General features: G+C 29.6%; 7 protein-coding genes across 7 annotated transcripts; 3 read left to right on the plus strand and 4 right to left on the minus strand.

Moving 5' to 3' along the window:
• Window positions 1-382: 382 nt before the first annotated feature.
• On the plus strand, window positions 383-1,441 carry PPL_00491 (uncharacterized protein; the record flags this gene model as incomplete). The annotated part of the gene is made up of 3 exons (XM_020571519.1): window positions 383-545; window positions 628-1,175; window positions 1,253-1,441. The coding sequence occupies 3 exons, from the start codon at window positions 383-385 to the stop codon at window positions 1,439-1,441; spliced, it is 900 nt and encodes a 299-aa protein (XP_020438793.1).
• A 380-nt stretch (window positions 1,442-1,821) lies between these two features.
• On the minus strand, window positions 1,822-3,223 carry PPL_00492 (uncharacterized protein; the record flags this gene model as incomplete). The annotated part of the gene is made up of 3 exons (XM_020571520.1): window positions 1,822-2,565; window positions 2,677-3,012; window positions 3,146-3,223. The coding sequence occupies 3 exons, from the start codon at window positions 3,221-3,223 to the stop codon at window positions 1,822-1,824; spliced, it is 1,158 nt and encodes a 385-aa protein (XP_020438794.1).
• Window positions 3,224-3,496: 273 nt separating this feature from the next.
• On the minus strand, window positions 3,497-4,987 carry PPL_00493 (uncharacterized protein; the record flags this gene model as incomplete). Its single annotated transcript, XM_020571521.1, has 1 exon — window positions 3,497-4,987. The coding sequence occupies one exon, from the start codon at window positions 4,985-4,987 to the stop codon at window positions 3,497-3,499; it is 1,491 nt and encodes a 496-aa protein (XP_020438795.1).
• Window positions 4,988-5,197: 210 nt separating this feature from the next.
• Window positions 5,198-6,471, minus strand: PPL_00494 (CDC50/LEM3 family protein; the record flags this gene model as incomplete). The annotated part of the gene is made up of 5 exons (XM_020571522.1): window positions 5,198-5,400; window positions 5,493-5,744; window positions 5,814-6,114; window positions 6,200-6,333; window positions 6,429-6,471. 5 exons carry the CDS (start codon window positions 6,469-6,471, stop codon window positions 5,198-5,200), a joined length of 933 nt encoding a protein of 310 aa, XP_020438796.1.
• A 150-nt stretch (window positions 6,472-6,621) lies between these two features.
• sepA (serine/threonine-protein kinase) lies at window positions 6,622-11,838 on the minus strand (the record flags this gene model as incomplete). Its single annotated transcript, XM_020571523.1, has 10 exons — window positions 6,622-6,678; window positions 8,246-9,163; window positions 9,203-9,454; window positions 9,539-9,733; window positions 9,813-9,886; window positions 9,953-10,139; window positions 10,212-10,608; window positions 10,680-11,160; window positions 11,270-11,687; window positions 11,809-11,838. The coding sequence occupies 10 exons, from the start codon at window positions 11,836-11,838 to the stop codon at window positions 6,622-6,624; spliced, it is 3,009 nt and encodes a 1,002-aa protein (XP_020438797.1).
• Window positions 11,839-16,928: 5,090 nt separating this feature from the next.
• On the plus strand, window positions 16,929-18,315 carry osbF (oxysterol binding family protein; the record flags this gene model as incomplete). The annotated part of the gene is made up of 2 exons (XM_020571524.1): window positions 16,929-17,287; window positions 17,403-18,315. 2 exons carry the CDS (start codon window positions 16,929-16,931, stop codon window positions 18,313-18,315), a joined length of 1,272 nt encoding a protein of 423 aa, XP_020438798.1.
• An 877-nt stretch (window positions 18,316-19,192) lies between these two features.
• Window positions 19,193-20,323, plus strand: PPL_00497 (uncharacterized protein; the record flags this gene model as incomplete). Its single annotated transcript, XM_020571525.1, has 4 exons — window positions 19,193-19,421; window positions 19,549-19,718; window positions 19,811-19,846; window positions 20,159-20,323. The coding sequence occupies 4 exons, from the start codon at window positions 19,193-19,195 to the stop codon at window positions 20,321-20,323; spliced, it is 600 nt and encodes a 199-aa protein (XP_020438799.1).
• Between the last annotated feature and the right edge of the window lie 2,050 nt (window positions 20,324-22,373).

The raw sequence follows: 22,373 nt of genomic DNA on the forward strand, positions 1-22,373 counted from the left end.
ACAAACCTAAAACAACACATTTAAAAGAGAGAATTTTAATAAAATTGAAAATAAAATAAAAATGTTTTTATTTTATTAAACACCAATCAAGAAATAGATCAATCATTTCATCAAGCAAAATTATCACCAAAATATAGGGCTATTATAACAATACAATACTCAAACATTTATTTAAATTATTATTATTATTTCAAGAGAATTTAACTTAATTAATCAATTAATCAATCAATCAATCAATCAACTTCATTCATTTAATTATATATATATATTCGCAATAATAATTTATAAAGATATCTTTAAATAGAATAAATTAATTAAATTTAAAAAAAAACAAAAAATCTCAAACAGGATTTCAAAAAATTTCTAGAAAAGTCGGAGCAAAATGGCTTGGCATTATCTAAATTATGATATAACACATATTTTTCTGACGTTCACCTATATGGTACTGGGTGCAATCACAGTTTATGCATGGTACTACAGACCAACATCAAATGTTTCTCCAATTCAAAAGTTATTTTATCCAATTTTATTATTAGGTGTTTTGGGTAAATCTAAATTATTATATATATTCCATTAAAACACTTTTGATTTCCAGGAAATTAATTAATTATCCATCAATATTTATAGTTAGAGCAGTTTTTATGTTGATGCAACCATGGATTAGAGAAAGTGATTTGCAAATACCGAATCAGGCGAATATCGTAATGAATACGCTGCCTTCATTTTTATTTTTTAGCAACTATCTCATTGTGCTGTTCATTTGGACAGAGATGTACTTGATTTTCAATGGTGGATCGATGATTCTCGTACATAGATTGCCAGTGATTTTCAACTTGATAGCAACACTGATGTATGTCACCATCATTGTTTTGTACGCCTTGGACTTTGCATTGTATCCACTCCAATATAGAACGGTCTCACAGTTCTCAGAGACCGTGGAATACATCATCGGTTATTACGATGGAATTTGCTTCATTGTTTTGGCACTGGCATTTGCCGGTCTCGGACTGTGTTTGGTCATCAAATTCCGTAGACCTCATCAAAATTTCACAGAGGACAAGAGAAAGATCATTTTGAAGCGTGTCTCATTGGTTTCACTCCTGGTAGTCGTTTGTTTCATAATTCGAGCATTCATTACACTTTTCGCTGTCAATAGATTCAATTTAATTTCAGGTGTATGTAAATGATATTCAAACAACGATTATTATCATTTAGTTAACTAACCTATCATAATAATATTCTTATTCTATAGAATTGGTGGTGGTTTGATGGAATATATTTCTTTGGATTTGAAGTAGTACCAATTGCAATCATGTTGTATTTGTTGAGAATGAATAATTCCAACAGTCAATCACCGAATCATCATATCCACTATTCGACAAACACCAAAAAGCAAGATTTCGTTAAACCAAACGAATACACACAATTATTACATCCATAAAATAATATAATAGTCGACAATCTATTTATACATACTATCCAAAAATAACAACAACAACAACAAATATTCATTCATTGTATCCAGACCAATTCAATAGCTAGCAACTTTAAAGCAATCCCAATCTCCCAAATCCTTTTTTTTAATAATTGTAGATAACACTTACACACAAACACATAGTTAAACAAAACAACTCCCAAACCAACTTAAACAAAACAAACTCAAACAAAACAAAACAAACTTATTTAATTTAAAACATAAATAAACTATCTATATATATATATATATGTATATATCTAGTTTAGTTCTTGTAGTTTATAAAACTATAAACTAAACTTTTTTTTTGTCAGCATTAAAAATATACAAAGGTTATTTTTTTTTATTTATGATTCATTCAATAGATTCCATGCTTTGTTCATATTCTCATCGAAACAATCTGGCATAAAGTTATACCACTGCTCTCTGCCATCGTAGAATACGGTACCAGAGATGTTCATCCACATCTCTTTGGATCGCTGTAGCTTCCAACCATCTACCCACTGTTCATTGTTGATCCCTCTAAAGTAACGATCGGTATGTGCTTTGATAAACTCTGCGGAACGAGCCGATCGTTGCCAATCGATAAACTGAAGATTGCCAGCAGCGTTTGTCCATGTCGATATGTATTTGTTGATATCGGTGATGCCAATCGATTGGTAGAAACGCTCTAAACTAACGAGTCCAGCATAGCCCTGACACCATGCCGACTCTACGAGTGCACTGGCGTTGACCATCTTGATCTCATCGGATCTCTCGCGTGCCTTTAAGAAGAGCCATTTGATTCGCTCGAAACCATTGTCATCCAACCAAAAGTCGACATCCGCCGACAACAACACACGTCCAATGTTATTCCGACGTGCATAACTGATGATTTCATCAATGAGTAACTCTGCTTTGTGATACCGATTGAAATCCGATGGCATAATCTCATTGGCCGTTGGCAACACTTTCAATCCATTCTCCAAACTAAACACCATTCCTTTATTATATTGTCCATGTGAATCACCTCCAAAATGTTCACCTCCAACAATACAATATTCATAGCCTTCTTCCACCACCGATCTACTTGATTGTATACTAAATAATTTCTAATAATAAAAGAAGTGGAGGAGGAGGAGGAAGAGGAAGAGAAAGAGGAAGAAAGAAGTTAGTTTTTGATGATAAATGAAAATAACAATATATGGATTTTAATAATTTACTTCACTTGGACAAAAACCTCTGGGTTGTCTATCAAAAAGATCATTCAATACATAGTTGGTATGTCTAATATCCTCTTTTACGAAACCATTTATATAAGCGTCTTGGTATGGGTCGTCAAGGCATGGGTGAGCTAGACCCGATGCATGAAAAGTTGAGCCAATAATCTCAGACTGTTCCCAAGCAGAGAAAACACCCTTCTTTGCAGTTCTCATACGGATCGAACCTTTAATAGAATCATCTGTACGTACAATAGCCTCCATAGTCTGACCTGACAATGCCCAAGATATAGGAATACCATAGCCACCTTGTTCATGTTCAAACCAAAGACATTTATCCTATAGACATAAAAATATATAAATGATATTGAAAGTATTATTAGAATTTCTTTTATTCAAACTAAAACAAAAAAATGTAACCTTCTATCTATCTATGATGATAGTTATTGTAACTAATGATGAACATTCTTACCATTAATCTAGATAATTTATAAGCTGGTTCATCATGACCTATATCTGCCCATGGAGAGAATGCAAATAGAATTGGCATATTTAAATATTATTATTATATATAAATAGATAAACAATAAAAATATATATATTAAATGAATGATAGGTTTAAACTACTTTTGAATCCATTCAATTTAGATCTTTTAAGAGGAAAAAACAGCTGTTTTTTTTAATAAAAAAAAAAATGAATTGTGTTGGGCACCCAAAAATGGAAAAAAAAAAATGATCATCCAATCAGCAAATTAATTTAATAAATTTAATTTAGATATATTTTTAAAAAGTAATTATGTATTTAAATATTTATAAATAACAACTAATCAAAATTTATTGTTCTTGTTAAGACTTTCTTCTTTATAATCTTTTTCTTGTTGGTTTTAGTTTTGTTTGCAGTATCAGTTGTAACCAATGGTTCATTGTCGAGTGTTGATAATGTTATTTCATTTTTATCTGCAAATTCTGATAAATTTTTATTATTATTATTATTATTATTATTATTATCATTACTATTGTTGTTTGAAGCGATAGTGGTGATGTTATTATTGCTATTATCGTTTTTTAAAATATTTACATTGACGTTTGTTTCGCTATTGTTATTGTTATTGTTATTACTATCATTATTATTCAAATTTAATGATTTTATTGCGTCGTCAACAGAGATGTTATTCTTTGTGATAGAATGAATGAGTTCTTTCTTTGTGTTGTCAGAGAAATGATTGAATGAAAGTGGCTGTTGATCAAAACAAGAAGATTGTATTTTTACGCTTAGCTCTTGAATTCCTTCTATATCTTTATAGTCTTGATCATATTGAGAAATGAGCTCTTCATCATCAACAACAACATCATTCTTACTCGATACAATATCATTACTATTGGATTGTATTACTGGTGTTGGTGGCCTAATTAACTTTAATGTTTGTACAGTTGATTTGGAATTTGAATTTGATTTCGATGGTAATTTAATTGTAAACATCTCTTCATATAATTCATCATCTTCTTCATTACTACTACTATTATTATTAATATTAATATTATTGATATTATCATCTATTCTATTAAGTATTGATGTTATATCATCAGAGTTGTTCGATGAGAGTAATGTGTGATCCACTAACATCTCCAAGGTAGTGGAGTCAAGTGATAGTTTGAATTTCATATCACCAACCTTTTCAAATAGCGAAACAACTTGATCGATAATGTTATTGTGATGTTGTTCAATCAACATGATTGAAGTGTCAGTGTAGAAATCTTTTGCCACGCTTTGAACGGATTGAAAGAATGACAACAGTTTATTGTTGTTTAGGAGTGAACGAATGTAAGATCTTGCTCTACCTCTATCGCTAAATAACATTCTTGAATTCTTTATATCTCTAAACTCTGACATTGCAACGAGATGACCGTTGTTGTGTTGTTGATCGACAACCATTACTGCCGCTGCCACATAGAAAGATTCAATGATTCTCCAAAGTGATATGTGACTGTGTAAGTCGTGCGTCAGTATCTTTTCTATTGACATACAAAGACGATCGACACCAAAACTACAAGAATCTAACACAGCTCTATCCTCTCTCAATATGGAGAAAATAATATGTTGAATAGAAACCTTTAAATCCTCAACTAAATTCCACTTTATCTTTTCTATTCTATCTCTGCTCATTATATCTGCGGCAGCTACAGCTGTAGGCCAACTTTCTTGTTCACAAATCTTATCATTGAAACTCTCCTTGTTCTCTTTATTTTCCTCTAAATTATTATTATTATTATTATCATTATCAATATTCTCTATATCTATTTCTTTACAACTCATATTTAATATATATATTCTACTGATTGTTGTTGAATAGTTTTGTTTGTTTTACAAAATAAAACTGAAAAAAAAAAAGATAAATATATAATATATTTGTTTGTGTATTTTATTTTAAAGATATATTGTTTTTTTTTAGTTTTTTTTTTTTTTTTAACTTTTCTCAATTTGAATTAGAGATTGCTTGATTTTTAATAATAAAAATTAATAGTACTACTTGTTCCATTCTAAATATTTGGTGTCACCAAGCTTTCTTGGGGCTACCTTGTGTTTAATTAAGAAACCGATACCTTGGAAGAAACAAACGACACCGACAACTATATATGCATATCCCAAAAATGGATTCTTTCCTCCGATCCAAGTTGTTGTTGATAATACTACATATTTCTTTCCTTCAAATGAGTTTACTGGGTAGTCTGTTATTTTTGTGAAAGTTTATAAATCACCATCGATGGTTAATAATCAATGTTTTAAATAATTCTTAAAAATAATAATAACGATAACATACTAGAAGAAATATTAACAAAAACAGTACCGGCTTTGATATCTTGATTGATGATTCTATAGAGTTTCTTGAAATCTGGTAAACCAGCAGTTCTCATCCAAACGATGAAATCCTCATCGGTGAAATCCTGAATCACTCTTACACCCGGTGCATCATTGGGTGGATTCTTGAATTTCTTGTCGACATCGGAACTCCATGCAATTCCCTTCTTTTGAAGTGGAATAGAGATATTGTTTTGTTGGAGAGAGAATGTATCTGTTTGTAAAAATATATATGCATTAATATAATTATTATATGACTATTAATAAAAGATGAACAACTTACCATTGAACATGCTTCTAGCGATGAGACCGCATGGCAAGTAAAAGTTGGCGGGATTCGAAGAGTCGTTGACAGAGATGTATGGATCGCAATCCTTGAGTTTGTCATAGTCAGTGACTACGATACCACGGAGTTGGTCATCATTTCTAGATTTAACATAACGACGATGATTCTGATAAAAGTTATCGAGTCTATAGTACAAGTAAACTGGTGCCTTCATATCTTTGGGAATAGTCATATTCAATACACAATTGCTAACACCTGCTGGACATACCTCATCATATCTAAGTGATGATTCTACAACCTAAATGTGTGATTAATTGGTTAGTGAGTTTGATAACGAACACCGATTATTATCCTTCTGTCTTATCTTTCCCAAATAAACATACTGAATTTGAAGCGCTAATCATAACGGCACCTATGGGAATAAAAACAATACCAATAACAATGAATGAGATAATGACAGGTGTTGGTGTCAAAATTGGTTCCCATGCCTTCAATCTTTGTTGTTTAAATGCCGTATCTAAATAGTTAATAATAATAATAAGAATAGAATTAGAATTAACACAACTATTTATTGTTTTCACTGTTTAAATTATATCTAATTTAATAACATACTGGCTGGTCTATTTGATTGTGGTTTAGAATCTTTCGAGTCCATTCTTTTTATTTTCTTTAATTAATTACAAATCTATAAATATATTACTCAAACTATTATACACCATTAAAATACTTTAATATTAGTTTTGTTTAATTATTATTATTTTTGAATATCTAATTACTACTAATTATCTATCTATTATTTATTTATTTAGTTATTATTATTATTATTATGTATTATTAATTTCGCAAATGATCTTCTTAGACTCTATTATTATTATTATTATTATTATTATTATTGTTATTTACTTGTTTATGTTAGATTGATTAATTGATGTTTAAATTTGTTGAGATACAAACAAACAAACAACAAACAAACAAACTACTAATTTCTATATTATTATTATTTATTTATTATTTATTTACTATATCCTGTCAATTATAATATACATACAATTCAAAAAAAATAAATAAATAGAAAAGAAAAACAAAAATAAAAAATAAATAAAAATTTAATCTAGTTGGTGAATGTGTGTGTGTCTGTCTATTTCTTAATCGATTAATATAACAATTGAATCAAAAGAGTCAAAAAATAAATAATAAACAGTATCTGTTTATTACTGTTTTTTATTTCTGTTTAATGTTGGTGTTATCAAATTGTACAAAGAGACTCTCCTCCTCTGATATCCTATTTTTGTTGTTTTTGTTCTAATTTGCTTTTTTTTTTTTTTTGTTTTTTTTTTTGTTTTTAAACTTTTAATCTCTTTTGTGTTTTTTGTTTTAATTCTACTCTTGTGGGTTTATTGTATACTAAAAATATAAATAAAGGTACAAATTTAATCTAAGAGTGTGTGGTGAGAGAGAGTGAACAAAGAAACAAACAATTAAAACTAGAGCTGTTGTTTGTTTTTTTTTTTTTTTGAGGAAGTGTAGGAGTTGGTTTTTCAGTTTTTTTAATAATACAACATAGAACCTTTTTTTATTTTTTATTTTTTATTTTTTTTTGTCTCTTTATAAACATGTTATTATTTCCTGTCCATGGGTAGATATTTGCAATATGAGGTGTTACTTGATTTTTTTACTGCTTCTAGATAGAACTTGACATTGTTGAACTCATTTTAACCACATTGAATAATAAAGTTTCCACAATCTCTTAATCAAAATAAATTCAGAAGAATGAAATACTTTAGTTGCATGTTTGTTGTTTATATCAATAAATGTTATCTTTAGTGATTTTCAATTAAATGAATAGAGGTGTATTGTGGTAATGAACAAAAGATCTCGAAAACCTTTTGATTAAGACGTATTATTAAATTTTAAGAGAGATTAAAAATAGACAGGTAATTATTCTAATATAAAACTTTAACATTTTTATGAAAGAAGTCTTCAATTAGTATCAAAATGAAATGAAGCAAATTAATAGTATAATTATTTGTTTTTTTTTTGTATATATATTTATTTTTGGTAATACAAAAAAGATAATAATGATAATGATGGGTGGGTGTTGAAGAGGTTGTTTTACATTGTTTTGTTTGTATTATTATTATTATAGGATGATGATAATTTTGAATATTTGATTATATAACGGAGTTGGCATTAAAGGCATCGTAAAGTTTTCCAGCAATCTTTTGATTGAGCACTGATTTGTCGCTGGTCGATATTTTTTGAATGATTGGGTACAGTTTGTATTCTTGGATCATCATCTTGGCGTTTGGATGACACTCGTAGAGACTGCTCAAGATCTTGAGGAGATTGAGACGCACCAGAGGATTGGAATGGCTGAGCTTGTCGAGCAGCTTTGGAATGAAAGAGCTGGTGCCCAGTGCAACATTGACAATGCTCGATGTCGTAACAATCTTGAGGAATGGCTCGAGCACACCGGCAAACGACTGCGACTCTGCTGTGGTGAATGTTTGGATCAGTTTCTCTATCGATGCCTTGGCGGCGATGATTTTCTCGACACGCGATGTCTCGTCGGCAATCCAGACGGCGAGCGAATCGAGTGCGTTGACTTGCCAGTAACGTTCTTGGAGCAAGTCGAGATAGAAAGTGACACCGTCGTACTTCCAGAGTTCGGCACGTGCACGCTTCGAGTGCGCCAAGTCGCAGATGATAGGCAAGGCAAACTGGTTGAGCGGCGAGTGAGTGGAGATGAAAAATTGGAGGTGGGGGATGATTCCGTCGACTGCCGCTTGGTACTGACGCTCGGCATCAATACGACACAGATGGAACATCGTATTGATAACTTGGTTTTGGATCTCGGCAGAGTGATTGCGTCCGAGGTATGGGATAAGCGTGCGGATAGTTCCGGCGGCTTGCAAGTTGGCCAGTGTGTTGTGATCCATACTGATCTGTTTGATGGACTTGAGAACCTTGACGAGCTGGTCCGACGATAACTTTGGCAGAGCGGAGAGGATGCCTTCGATGACTGGAACCGACGACATTGATCTACGCACGACTGAATCCGCTGAGGAAAACATTATGAGTAGATTGATTACTTTGTCGGGGTAGCTGTTGGCGTTGGCGAGGTCGCTGGGTGGGTCGGTGATGACGTCGGACAGCACCTGACCGAGAGCGCGCAGCAATCCGACCTTGGAGAAAAGACGACAGAAATCGTTCTTTGGTGTTGGCGATTGAAGTTCAAAGACATTTACGATGGCGTCGATTGCCATGCAGACAAGACGTTTCGACTCGACATAGGGTGTCAAGAGGAAATCCACTAGAATTGGCAGACCTTTGCAAGCGATGAACATCTGAAGTGTGAGAGTCGAGGTCGAACACATCTTACTCACGAACGAAGCAGTCTCCAAACGAATGGACGGTGAGTAGTCACGACCAGAGAATCTCATAATCGACGGGATACCACCGACCAAACACAGATTCTCTTGAATCTCCATATTGTTCTCAATGATTTGATTTACAACCTTTAGAATCGAACAGATTACCTCTGAATTTGATACTTCCAACATCTCCATAATAGGAATGACACCATGTCTTCTAATCAACAATGTTTTTTGATCTGGATTTTCTTTGAAAAGTGTAATCTATAATAGAAGTCAATCAATTAATATCTATACAATCTATTCACCCACTAATCTTAAATCTACTATAAATTGATTGATTCATACCAATTGTTCACATGCAGTAGAAATAACTTGTTCCGATTGATCTATTTGTAATTGATTCATCAACTTTAAAATCTCCTCTGACATCTTTGCATAGTTATCTTTCATCAAATTCTTATCTAAATCAAACTCTTCATCGAAATCATCGAATGTCTCATTGAATGGATCATCATCTTCTCCATCTTCATTTATATCAGCCTATATATATCAAATCATACTTTGTAATTAGTAATCGTATTTCATAAACAATATCGAATTTGATCTCTAATTTACATACAGAATAAGACATTTTGTTCTTTAATTTCGTTGATAAATCTGGTTGATGTATTGATCCTTTTCTTACAACTTTAGCTAATAATATTAAAGTTTAAAGTTAATACCTATCTAAGCACTATCTATCTATCTATCAATATTTACCATCGAAATTCATAGTAGCAACATCACCCCAATCATCTTCATCTTTATTATTCTCTCCCCATTTGTCAATACTCTTTTTGCTGTCTGTCGATGGTGGTGTAGTCGATTTATTGTTAGAGTTTGATTTACTATGTGATGTTGGTGGTTTTGCTGTTGTTGTAGTTGTTGTCGTTGGTTTATTGTTAATCTAAACATATATAGATATAGATAAATTAGTAAATATTCACTAATCAATATCAGTTAACTAGCTTGATAATACTTTAATTTGAGTTGGGAAATCAGAATCGAATCCACTATCGAAATCATCGTCATCATCTTTCATTGCACCAAGTGCTCTACTTAAATCCTGTGTCTTTATCGATCCAACATCAAAGTCATCACCCCATTCCAAATCATCAGACTCTGGTTGAACTGCTCTCGGTGCCAACTTTAAATCACCATTATTATTACTACTACTGCTATTGTTATTAGCTGGTGGTGGATTTAATATCTTATTAGATATAACACGAGGTGGATCTTTCTTTTGTGGTGGTGACTTCTTATTATTATTACTATTATTATTATCTCCTGGTAGCTTTAAAGATTTAGGAGTTGCACTAAAGTCATCTCCCCATTCATTATCCTCCTCTTCAGGTGGAGGTAAATTTAACTTATTCCTACAAAAAAGTAAAAGTTTAGTTTCAATTTGTCTTGTCTTGTCTTGTTTTGTTTTGTTTGTGTTACCTACTTTTGATTCTTTGGATGAAGAGATGGTTTTCTTTGATGATTAGATATTTTCTTTTTGTTGATTCTTTCGTTGTAGTCTTGAATGTTCTTGGCGAGATCCTCGATGTTGGCAGGCTCCTCTTCGAGCTCCTGCTTTTTCTTGGCAGCGAGAATCCACTTGTGTTTGAGTAGCTTTTGTGCAGAGATACGAAGATTAGGATCCTTTTGGAAGCATTGCATCAGCCAATCTTTGAGTGCCGGTGAGATACCCTCGGGTAGTGGTGGACAATCGTCCTGCACGATTCTAAAGAGTGCTGGCATCGGTCCCAAGTCATAGTAGGGTGGTGCACCCGTTAGCAACTCAATAACAGTGCATCCAACACTCCAAATATCGCTCTTTGTCGTTGCACCATTCAACTCTATAATCTCTGGTGCCATCCAATAAGGTGTTCCTACGACTGACGCCGCTTGAAGATCATCAAACTTTGTAGCGACACCAAAATCTTAACAACAACAACAACAACCAACAACAAATGATAACAATAATAGATATTAATATCAATATGCTCGATTTCATTTCGTTTCATTTCATTTCATTTTCTTTTTTCTTACCTGCTAACTTAATCTTTCCTTCTTTGGTGGTGAGGATGTTGGCACCTTTGATATCTCTGTGAACGACACCCTGCTCGTGAAGATAGACGAGACCCTCGAGTACCTGTCGAATGTATACACAGACAAGAGTCTCTGGAAACTTTCCAAACTTTTTGATGATCGAAGACAGTGAACCATTCTCGACGTACTCCAGTACGATGTAGAGACACTCCTTGGTCTTTACGTATCGAATATACTTTACAATGTTGGTGTGATTCAAATTCTTCAAGAGATCGATTTCATTCATGATACCCTGCAGTTGATCCTTTGGGATCTTTGTCAAGTTGATCTGTTTGATTGCAACGAAATCTCCATTCTCGACATCCAATCCTTGATACACTGTACCGAATCCACCTTTACCAATGATAGCTCCTAAATTCTAATAAAAACAAACAAACAAACAAATAAACAAATAAACAAATAAACAACAATAACAATATTAATAAATCAACCAATATATATATACATAATTCTAATTTATTAAAATATAATATACATACATAATTACCAACTAATTTACGTTCAGCCATATTGTATTGTTGTTTTTTTTATATGTTATTGATTCCGATTGTTTCTCAAGAGAAACAACTGATTCAACTCAAACTCCAAAACAAAAAAATGACTTTTTCTTCCTATACGCTAATTTTACAAATATTTATATGTGTGTGTATTAATAATGTTGAAAGTTGTTTGCTTTTGGACCTGTGCAATTTGACTATAACAGCAAAACCTAGTTTAATCAAAATAGAATATTGATAATATTTTACCTGTACTAATTACTAACTACTATTACAATGAATGATTGATGCTAATATATCAAGATCTAATATAATTGTATCCAACAGATTTACCTGTAGATATATTAATAAGATTGTTACAAAATTAAAAAAAAAAAAGCAAAAAAAAAAAAACAAAACACAAAACATCTAAAAAAAAACACAAATAGATCACAGTTTTTTTTGAGAAAGTGGTTGGTTTTTTTTTTTTTAATTATTTTTAACATTTTTTCAAATAAATTAAGTTCTATCTTGGTATATCAAAAGAAACAAAAAGACAAATAAAAAATAAAAAAGTTAGTTAACTATAAAATTATATGATTTTCTTTATAACATATAAAATTTATGTTAAAAAATATAATTGATTAATAGAAACACCTGAGAAATCTAAAATGTATACAGTTTATTGTACAACAAACACAAATAGGATCCTCAATGTTGAGTACAACCAAATATATATATAAAGTAAGATTCTCATTTAAAATTAGGTTAGATTGTTAGACAATCAATATATATTATTTATAAATATAACCTTGTAAGTCAAGTAGGAAAGTAAAAAAGTGCACCTCTGGTCAAAGACGAATCGACCTGGACGCGAACTACATGGCTACACTCTTAAACTACTTTTTCATTCAATGAAATGAGGAGTAGTTTATTATTATTTATCGTGCTTCATCATTTTTTGTGCACTCACGGTTTATTTTATTTATTTCAAAAAACGTTGTTTTTTTTTTTTTTGTTTAATAAACTTTATTTTATTTTATCTTTTTTTCGCCAAAAATCACCACCAATTTGAGTACCATTTTTTGCTCAGAAAATCACTTTGGGAATGAAAATTTTGGCTGACAAGTGGTGGGGGTGCACCTTTGCTGATATGTTTAAAAAATACATACCCACAAATTTTACTCAATCGAAGCTTTGTGTGTGTGGTTGGGCTTCTGAGACTATGCAACTCAACTCTGCTTATCGTTTTGTTTGTTGTTTGATTTTATTTTAATATTATATTATTTTATTTATTTTTTGAAAGGTTTTTTTTTTCCTTGTGTCAAAAAACTAAACACAATCAATCAATTCAAATCCCATCTCATTAAATTTATATTTATTGTCCAATTAGGTTTTTCATTCACCTATCATTATTATCCTATCAAACAAAAACAAAACAACAAACAAATACATAGAAATAACAGCAACAAGTTATCACCAATAAAATATAGATAGAAACCTAATAACAGAATAATATTATTCAGCAAAGTAACCAAAGCTAACAAACGGGTCATTTTTTGTCATAAACATTAAATTTGATTCCAATCTATTTCCAACCAAGTTAGCCAACTTAATAATATAACTATTATATTATTTACAATAAGTAATACTACATTTTTCTATACCACTAAATAATATTCAAAAAAAGGTAAAAAAATTCACAACAGTCAATCATTATAATAATAGTAATATTCAGTATTGCATCATGTCATAGTAATAATATTTGTCTTGTCATGTATTATTATTTCAACTTGTGAACGCGCCATAAAATCAAAATTTTGCAAAGCAAAAAATTGAAAAAACAAAAAACTATAAATAATTTTTTTTTTCGAAAATAAGCAAGAACGTTCAATCTTACTGTTACCATACAAAGACTAATATGCTCTTGTCAATCTAATTGTTTTAACCAGATCCAAGATTTTAAAAGATATTTATAAAATCATTTTTATTTTTTATAAAAAAATCATTTTTTATTTTTTATTTTTTTTTGTTTTAGTTTACAGTTATGATTCGCAACTTCTTACTTTTGTTGTAATGTTGCTTTAATGATTATTTAAATCACTAAAGTAATAGATTTAAAATAAATTGTTTTTCTTTTTTTTTTTTTTTTTTATTTCAAAATAAAAACAATAATAATAAATAAAATAATAATAATAATAAAATAATAAATAAATATATTACAATAACTGTTTTAGATTCAGGTCAATATAAGACATTTATATAAAAAGTAATTAATACATTGTTTTTGTTGTGTTTTTGGTAATTCCTTTCCCAATTTATAAATTCTTCAAGGTTCCAATTTATATTTTTCGATTTCGTAATTTTTTTTTTTGCAATTTTTTTTTTTTCTGGTCGCATTGACTATGATGGGCATTTCCTTTCTAGTTCTAGAAGTGAACTAACAAAAACATCAAATTTTCGAATCACCCATTTCATTTATAAGTTCCTTGTTCTGTGTTTAGCAAAAGTCCACACACACACACAAACACACCTACTTGTACACATTCTACAATAAAAGAAGAATAATAATACTTTAATCATCAACATCTTAAGATATCGCTACCATATTTTATTTAATTTAATTTACAATCTTTTTAGAGAAAACGAATCCAAATCTTTTTTTTTTTTTTTAATATTAAATAAAAGAGCAATTAAAGAATCATAATAAATCAAGTCAATCAGATTTTATAATTTTTTACATAATTATTAATTATAATCATTTATATATTTAGTATTTACATTTTTTATTATTTATTTATTTATTTATTTTATCAACTTAAATCATAATTCAAAATATATTTAAAATCACAATCATTACAGATCAAAGAAAAGATTAGATTTAACATAAAAGTTTAAATTTCAATCAAAGAAATCATCAACAAAAGACAATATTTTCATATAAGTCAATCGAATCAAACAACATAGTTACCAACCGTTAGATCACATTTATTTTTAACACAGAAAGTTATAATATTTAACTCCTTAAAAGAAAAAGAATATCATTTTTTTTTGTTAAAACGAAAGGTACATTACATTGCATAACACAACTCTTAAACCATCATCTGTCTTTCCAACGACCATCCACCAGCCAATCTATATTCCTATCTATACAAAACTGTTTGAATCATATCACATCTTGGTATCATGAATGAACATCAATCATAATTTAACTTCAAGCAACACACAACACAACATACAACGAAAATAACAATAATACATCATATTATTAAATTTATAAGAAGGTAGAACAAAAAAGAATGTTAGAATAATATTTTTTTTTTGTACAGTTTATTCACACAATTGTGTGTATAATGTGATAATCCAATTTATATTGATTGTATATAACAAAAAAATAAAATAAAAAAATACCCCACTCACTCATTAAGGAAATCAATCACACCACTACTGAGAACAGCAAACACACAGCTCCACACACACCATTCTAAATATAATTTTTTTTTTTTAATTAAGTGGTGGAAACACCCCAAACAGAAAAGAAATCAAAGTGTTTACATATAACTATGATTGTTGGTTTTTCATTCATTTAAAAATCAAAAAATCACCTTAATATAAAATTATTATATTATTTACAATAATTAAAAATTCATTTCTATAAATCAATCAATTATCACAACCACCACTACCACAACGACTACATCAACCAGTAGTAGTAGTACTATTATTTATTTATTACACCTACTATTTATTCAACAGTGTAATCCTTTTTTCTTTACTTTTCCAACATTAACACACCCACACAAAATAAATAAACAAAACAAATCAATCAATCATAAAATAAAAATATATATATATTTCAAAAAAAACATTCACTTATTCATCTTTTTATTAACTGTTTAGATACATATACAACTATATAGTAATAAAATATTATATTATATTATACTGCACAGCAAACAGAATTAGAATTATAAACTTTCAGATGTGAGTAGTAAAAAAAAACACTTACACCACGACCACCACATATTAAATAATGTTATTGTAATTGGATAAATTTCTTATTACTAAAACAATAATTAAAATCCCAAATACCACACCACTGCACTCCATATACTCCACCACTTTATACTTACTAGGTGGATGGATGGATACTAGTATACATCCAATTCCTTAACTATCTCCAAAAAGACGACCACCCACCCCAAATAATAATAATATCTATTTTTCTAGCAACAAAATTTGTTGTTTTTTAGGTATATATAAATATATCATCAACAACAACAACAACAACAACACCTTTCACATTTATTTTTCTTTTTCAATTTTAATGAAAAAGCCAGTCCAGTCATTCTTTCATTCGGTCAGTTGTTGCTGTTGTTGTATTTGTACTGTGCGTGTTGTATAATCAGTTGACTGTTTTTGTTGGCATCAAAAAGTGCGCTAATAATATCATATCATATAGTAATAATATCGATATAATAGTTGTGTTTATCTCAAAGTCGTACTTTCGTCAGCCAATCACCAATCAACTTTACCAAACAACAACACACAAAATTTTGAAATCAACAAATTTATTTTTTTATTTTCTTTCAGTTTCTTTTTTTCCTTTTTATTGTTATTATTATTATTTTTCATATTTATTTATAGTACTTTTGTAATTCTATTTACATTTTTTCACATTATTTCTTTTATTATATTAAATAATAATTTTTATTAAAATAATAATAATTGTAATATTAAAAACAACAATCTTTTATTACACTGGATTTTTCATACAATTCAACGGCACTGCACCACACTGCTCTCCTATCATCAACAACAGTTGTTTGCTTCACCTTTTTTTTGTTAATATTATTGTTCATTCATCAATATTGATTAAATATTATCATAATTCATTCAACTATTCATTTAAATTTGAATATCTTAGACTAACTGAAACAAATATCTCTTTTTTCAAACAAAAAATATAAAGAAAGCAGAATAAATTGTATAAATTCTTTGTAAAACTATTTGTAATTTTAAATCAAACATCAACAACAACAGTAAATCAAATCAAATCAGATTAAATCAATCTATAAAACTTTAATAATATATATATATCTATATAAATAGAAATAATAAAAATGTTTGGATTTGGAAGTAAATCAACAACAACAGCAGCACCAACAGTTACAGTATCACCAGTGATGACCAAGGAAGGATCACCACTTACAGAGGATACCATCAGCGATCTGTCAAGCGACGGTATCGAGGGTGAAGGAATCGAATCAAACGATGGTGGTGCAACAGATAACACAATCATCGTAGACGACAACAGCTCAAGCGATGGTGTAATGAAACAAGCTTTCAGCTTCATAAAGAATCATCTTAAGGTCGGTTCCGACATGACAAAGATGCCAATACCCGCCACTTTTGTTGCACCAATGTCTTTCTTGGTTGCAATTCAACAACACTCTGCAATATTCACAAATGTTTTAATGGCGTAAGTTGTTGTTATTGTTTAAACAACAATCTAATTCTCTATAGTTATATAACAATCGTTTATTAATTAATATCTAAATAACAATAACAATAATAATAATAATGATTTATTATAGTGCAAATTCAATTAAAGATCCAGAACAAAGATTCCTTCAAGTATTAAGATATCATATGACATGGCCAAAGATGTTTTTCCCAAAGAATCCATTGAATCCGATTTTGGGTGAGATTTACGAGTGTGAAGTCAATCATATCGATGAGAAGACAAATCTGCCGGCAGAAGGAGATAAGACTAAATTCATTGCCGAGCAAATCTCTCATCATCCACCAATCTCTGCTTTCCACTTTAGCAATGAGAAGCACGGTATCACAATGGAGTCGAGACAACAGATCACCCCAGTCTTCAAGGGCAAACACATCCGTGCTCACATGGACGTAAAGACATGCACCACTTTGAAGAATCACAACGAAACCTATATCAATGACAAATTCCCAGATGGATTCCTGCGTCTGCTTCGTTGGAAGTTTGAATTCACCGGTAAATACACATTCCAATGTCCAGAGTCTGGCTACAACGCCGTCATCAACTTCAAAGACAAGCCAATTCTCGGTGGAAAGTGGCACGACCTTCACATCCTCGTATCAAAGGGTAGCGATGCACTCTACGAGATCACCGGTACACACATCGACATTTTAAATATGACCAACCTCAAGGACAAGAGCACATCGGTCTTCCTGAATTACAACACCGTCCGTCAGGACACCATCTCTGAGGAGCCACTCGAACAACTGAAAGAGAACAACTCTCTGAAGGTGTGGAAGGGTGTCGCCGACGCCTTTGCCAAGCGTGACGGAAGAAGAGCCGGTCTCGAGAAGCAAAAAATCGAGGAAGCACAGAGAAGAAAAGCCAAGGCAGCACTTGCCCAAAATCCAAACTACCAATGGACACCAGTCCACTTTGAAACCTACACACCAGAGAATCCTTTGAAGCCAGAGCATCGTTATATCGGATGTCCTGTCAAGAATTAATTAATTTAGAGAGATAAAAACAAACAAAATCAAAAACAAACAAAATCAAAAACAATATTCACTTTATAATAACTTAATATTAATCATATTTTCACAACAAACAACACACTCAAACTCAACTACACTCAAACTGGTGCACAGTTAGTAACAATAACCAGTTTCTTTTTTTTTTTTTTTTTTGATCATTATATTAATTTTTATAATAACAATCAAATCAAAACAAACAAACAAACCAAACAACCAAACAACCAAACAAACAAAGCAATCAATTGATGTGATGATGACGATAATAACATCTACTTATACTCCCCAACTCCCGTCTTATATTTAAATAAATATAAACCAAAAATTCAAAGAACAATTATTTTAAAAGATTTGCCTCTTCTTCTTCCGAAAAAAATAAAATAAATCAGACAAAAGAGACAAAAAAAAAAAAAAAATTAATTTTAAAATTTTGTGGGCTTAAGCTTTAGATAAAAGAGGATTGTCACAATCCAACAAAAAAATTCAATGGACTTTTCAATTTTTATTTTTTATCATTAATCATAAATAAATTAGAACAGATAAGAGAGTGAGAGTGTTAAAAAGGGTGGTAAAAAAAAAAGTGTTATATTGCTAAAAAGTATTATTGATGATAGTGAAAAAGTATTTATTAGTTAGTTAGTTATAAAAAGTTTGTTAGATATATTAAATAGTTAGTTACTTAGTTTTGTACATATACATATACATATGAATATCAGTTTTATTTATTATAGATAGTTAGTTAGATAGATAGATAGATAGAATAAAAATCGAATATTATATTTATTAAAGTTAAAAATAACAGAAAAAGAAATAAACTTTATATAGAATAACAAAAAACAAAAACAAAAAGAAGATGTATTCATATCTTTATTATGTTCTGGGTGGCATGATGATGTTCATTGGTCTGGTGGCATCAGCACTCCTGGTCAGAGCTATGATGTACCCGAAATCATATGCAAAGAAACTATTTACATTCGTCATTGTATTGGCCATGTTTTCGAGAGGTGTCTACTTTTTACTGAGTCCATCGATCATCAGTGGCAGTCTACAGTCGTTCCCCCTAAATGCTTTTCTATTTTGGAGTATGTTATATTATGTTTTCTTTTTCTTTTTTTAGATTATATTCAAACTAACAAACGATCAAATCATATAATATGATTATAAACATGAAATATATAGATCACATGATTGATCTATCATTCTTTTTAGCGTATTTTATGTTGTTTGTGTCGTGGGCAGACTTTTATTATCAGGCATCGATCGGAAGAGAGTTTAACTTTTTCAAAAGTAATGTTGCCGTTGGATTGCTGACAGCATTCATCATCGGAAGTATAGTGACGATCGCTGCATTCTTTTTCACTGCAAACACTGATGCAGAGGTAAGTAAATAGAGTTAATCATTTATATCAACATTATCAATATATATTGATTTTAAAATTACTATTATTATTATTATTATTATTATACACAGTGTAAAAGAGTAGATTTAGGTACATCATTCTTTATAGTATCACTCAACTTTATTACAGCGCTTCTCTTTGGAATCTATGGAATCAAGATATACAGACTGATCGACGAATACAAATTAGTACTGAAACGTGTACATTCTTGGAAAATCAAAGCAATCACTTGGATTTGTTCACTCTGTTTTATATGTAGATCTTGTATGATGATTTTTAGTGTTGTTTCGCTTTCTGTATGTAAACAAATTTAAAATCATTATTATGTTAAATATATATTTTATTATTAACAAACAAACAAACAATCAATCAATCAAATCGATTTGATTCATTTTGATTTTATTTTTTAAATATTAAAGGATAATCCAGATACCAAATCATTTAGTGTAGCTTGGTATTGGGTGTTTATTTATTTTGTATCGTTGGAAATAGTTCCAACCTGCGCAATGTTATACTTTTTACGTAAAGCCCCCTCTCAGAGAGCAGAGCAGCCAAACTATGCTCCTTTACTACAGGCACAGTGATCAATCAATCAACTATAATCAATCAAACAAACAAACAAACAATCAATCAATCAAAACAACAACTAGTCATCAATTCATTTTTCAATTTTTATATGTACAACGAATAGAAACTTCTAAAGAACAACCTCTAGATGTATATAATTACATACAGTATCAATTAGATTATCTATATACACCTTTTTTTTACATATACCTATATATGTCATCATACAACAACTTACAAGTGGAGTAGTATATTTGGTTTGGACGGGTCAATAACAGGTCGTATCGACTCTTTAAATCTATTATTCTTTACCACTCACTGTTTATTTCTTTCTTCTTTTTTTTTTTTTTTTTTTTTCTGTTCTTATTTACAAAACTATAAACAATCATCAAACGGATTGTTGCTTGCTGGTTGATAATAAAGTCAACACCAACAATCATCATCAACATTATAATAAAACCAACAGCTGTAAATTTTAATACTACCATATAAATTTAGATTATCTAATATTATCAAGGCAGGTGACATCAAAACCACCTCTTTTTTTTTTATTGGTCTTTTCATTTTTTTTAATCAGTGGGTGGTTTGTTGTTATTGTTTCGTGGTATGTCATTGGGTGCCAATAATATATATTTATATAATTTTTCATTACCAATTAAATTATTGGTGATTGGGTACATAGAGTATTTTTTTTTTTTTGGATGATGTAGTTTTGAATCTACTTTGGTTAAATTATTTTTATTAAAGGTGACGGTACTTAATATCTATTAGTTTAGATTTTTATATCTCTCCATAGATAATTAATTGAATAATTTACAATCAGACAAACTACGAATAGAATTGTACTTTTTAAAAACTTGATAGCTCGGGGAATTATACAATCACATTATGATATATTAAATAGTTGTATGAAAAAAAGAAATTCAAATAAAAATTAGTTATTAACATGGTTGTATCCCAAGAAATATTATATTGTAAGTATAATTAAGATAATATTACTTTTGATGTAATTATCTTATTTTTTATTTCTATTTATAATTTATTTAATATTATATCAATACAAGATCACTTTTTTGACAATTTACTATTCTCACTATCTACAAATATATAACTTTTAAATTAAAAAATAATTTCAAATTTGTTTGTAAATATCAAAATACATTATTTTTTTGTGATCTTACTTAATCTAAAAGAAATAAAAAAATAAGTATATATTTATGACTTATAAAAAGATATTAATGATAGTGGACAAGTTTTAATCAGAATATATAATTTCCAATTTTCGAATGGTTTGTCAGATTTCAAGTGTTAAAAGAGATAAAAATTGTTCAAAGTTTAAAAGAAAAAAAAAATTGATGTTTTATTTATCTATTGATATTTCATATTATCATAAGAATTAACAATTTCAAATTTTTTTCTTTGAACATACTTACGATTTTCGATTTTTGAATTGAATGATCGAGGATTGTCAATCATATAAATATATTTTCGATAATAATACAATTTAAATAGATTTATTTGATATATTTATCATAAAGAACAATGTACAAATTATTAATTATATCACATTTTTAAACTAGAATTTAAATTGTTGTTTGACAAATATATATAGAGAGTATTTTTATTAATAAAGTTAATAATTTATATTTGTTTAAAGAAATAAAAAGATCATCATTCTTCTTTTCTGATCTTTAGCTGTGACCAAATTTGTAAGTATTTTTTTTTTGATCATTCAATCAGATTTTTATAAAGAAAAGTTTCCTTTTTTGTTAATGACTTGAGGAAATGTTTTATAAATTATGATGGTCTTGTCATGATAAGTCGTTGATCTCATGGAGTCAAGACACTCTACAAACAAATAAATAAACTAAACATTTCAATCTCACATGTTTAAAACATTTACACTCCTCAATAACATACCATCAAATAACAGATCTCTACTCATTTCAATAAGTCATCGATCAGCTAGATAATAAAAATTACTAAATCACTCTCCACAACATCAACAAGCTCACTATTCACTCATATTAATTAACAATATAATCTTCTACTTTGAGAGAAGGCATT

Source organism: Heterostelium album (genome assembly GCF_000004825.1).
Source record: "Heterostelium album PN500 unplaced genomic scaffold PPL_scaffold1, whole genome shotgun sequence".
Taxonomy (NCBI): domain Eukaryota; phylum Evosea; class Eumycetozoa; order Acytosteliales; family Acytosteliaceae; genus Heterostelium; species Heterostelium album.